The sequence below is a fragment of the Loa loa genome (genome assembly GCF_000183805.2).
Source record: "Loa loa unplaced genomic scaffold supercont3.21, whole genome shotgun sequence".
Taxonomy (NCBI): Eukaryota; Metazoa; Nematoda; class Chromadorea; order Rhabditida; family Onchocercidae; genus Loa; species Loa loa.
The window spans coordinates 107,988-110,060 of record NW_018108201.1 but is presented as its reverse complement, the minus strand read 5'-3'; the positions used below and the strand labels follow the sequence as shown (position 1 = coordinate 110,060).

At 34.3% G+C, this 2,073-nt stretch overlaps 1 protein-coding gene across 1 annotated transcript in view; it reads left to right on the top strand.

Annotated features, from left to right (window-relative positions):
• The window catches only part of LOAG_16811 (hypothetical protein), a gene marked incomplete at its 3' end in the record, with an annotated part of 4,388 nt that overhangs the window by 1,976 nt on the left and 339 nt on the right, over nucleotides 1-2,073 (top strand). Inside the window, exons 4-7 of the mRNA XM_020449470.1 lie at nucleotides 620-744; nucleotides 1,025-1,138; nucleotides 1,386-1,606; nucleotides 1,714-1,915. Coding sequence (XP_020306988.1) covers nucleotides 620-744; nucleotides 1,025-1,138; nucleotides 1,386-1,606; nucleotides 1,714-1,915 — 662 coding nt within the window. The remainder of the gene's footprint in view (nucleotides 1-619; nucleotides 745-1,024; nucleotides 1,139-1,385; nucleotides 1,607-1,713; nucleotides 1,916-2,073) is intronic.

The window sequence follows — 2,073 nt, the reverse complement described above, 5'->3', positions numbered from 1 at the left end:
CAGTAGTTGTAAGAACATGAGTATGATAAACGAATTCCATGATATTGATACTTAATTACTACAATTACCATAAACTTCCATTAGTAAGCAACAAAATGATTTGTTTAGTTATTTACTATGGATTCCTCATCTCACCATATCTTTGCATATTCAACTTTAAATTATTATATTTGAAGCAAAGAAGGAATAAGATGAGAAGAGACTATTTTCGCAAGTATACAAGATCAGGTAAATGGAAACAGTTTACGATCTTGGCAATAAAATGATTGAAGCATGTACAAAACAAAGAGTTGCGACAGGCGATGTGGTACAGATTGATAAAGCTTCAGGTTTTCCCGTATTCCACTTATGATACTTATACTGAACATTACTGACCATGCTAGGGGAGATGCCTGAGTTACATCTGAACAATTGATGGGTGTACCTACTGACGTGACAAATCTTCAGCGGGAAAGATCAATCCTAGAAAGAGAGGTTGAAAAATTACTACCCATTTCGGGACACCGATAAGCAATATGATTTCCTTTAGCACTAACTGTATTACAGCACTTACTGCACCCAATAAAATTTTCGTTTCACAGATTTGATGAGATGCGGACCAATGTAAAACTTGTTGCAGGTCGTATAACAAAGATTGGCAGATCATTTTCACGCACTTACGACTATGATGCAGTGGGTCCGCAGACGAAATCTGTACGATGCCCTGAAGGTGAAATCCAAAAACGTAAAGAAACTATTCATACAGTAAGCTCGCGATTATTACCTTTCATTATGCATTATTGCTAAAGTTTGTGCAGATTACATCTTTATTTTATTCATCCCCGAAATCTCACTGCGGCTGCAGTTCATTTTGGAATTTTGATCTATTTCGAATGGTGACGTCCAGAATGCCGTAGAGTTCCTCCACTTTATCAATTTTCGGATGTTCAGTGAAATTTCTGGTTCAAGTTTGCGGAACACTTTTCATATGTAAATATAAAATTATTTTGAGAAGTGGAAAAAGAATTAATTTGTAAATTTTCAGATTGCTTTACATGAAATTGATGTGATAAATTCACGAACGCAGGGTTTCTTGGCCCTGTTTTCAGGGGACACTGGAGAAATAAAGAATGAAGTGAGAGAACAAATTAACAAGAAGGTAAAAAAAGGAATTCTAAGATAGCTAAATCTTCAGTTGTACCGTAATCTATTCCCTTCAAATTTTCAACACTGCATGTTGAGATTTCTAGAATATAAATGTTTTCGGAATTTTTTCCCACTTGGTTTTTCGGGATTTGTTTCCTGTGTGTTGTCAATGACAGTGTAATAACGATTAAGTAAGTCACTTAATTGTACCTGTAATTTACTGATGACTTATGAACTCTCAAAATCAGTTTATATTGCAGGTAGTTGAATGGCGAGAGGAAAATAAAGCAGATGTTGTCCCCGGTGTATTGTTTATTGACGAGGCACATATGCTAGATCTGGAATGCTTTTCATTTTTGAATAGGGCTATCGAATCAGATCTATCTCCTATTCTTGTAATAGCGACCAATAAGGGACACGAATATATTCGTGGAACACAGATCAAAAGTCCGCATGGAATTCCAATTGATCTTTTAGATAGGTAGTTTGTAATTCATTTTATAACATTCTTTAGTAATTTCCTTTGAGTTTCAGTTCATCAGTAGGAGCAAAGAGGCGCAAATATTGAAATTTTCATCGTACTTTTAGATCATTGATAGTCCGAACAAAACCGTATTCGAGCAAAGATATTGAAGATATTTTACGGATCCGTGCACAAGAAGAATCTGTAGAAATGGAGGCAGATGCATTTGGCATATTGACTTTGCTGGCTGGTAAGACCTCGCTGCGATATGCTATGCAACTGATTTCAACTGGAAATATTTTGCGCGAACGAAGACGTGGTGAAAAGGTATACCCATTTACTTTGTATAACCCTTTTTAATCTTCAAAACTGAATTTATATAATCTAATAAGTAGTGGACAAATGGTTGATAAAAGTAACTCATATATATATATATATATATATATATATATATATATATATATATATATATATATATATATATA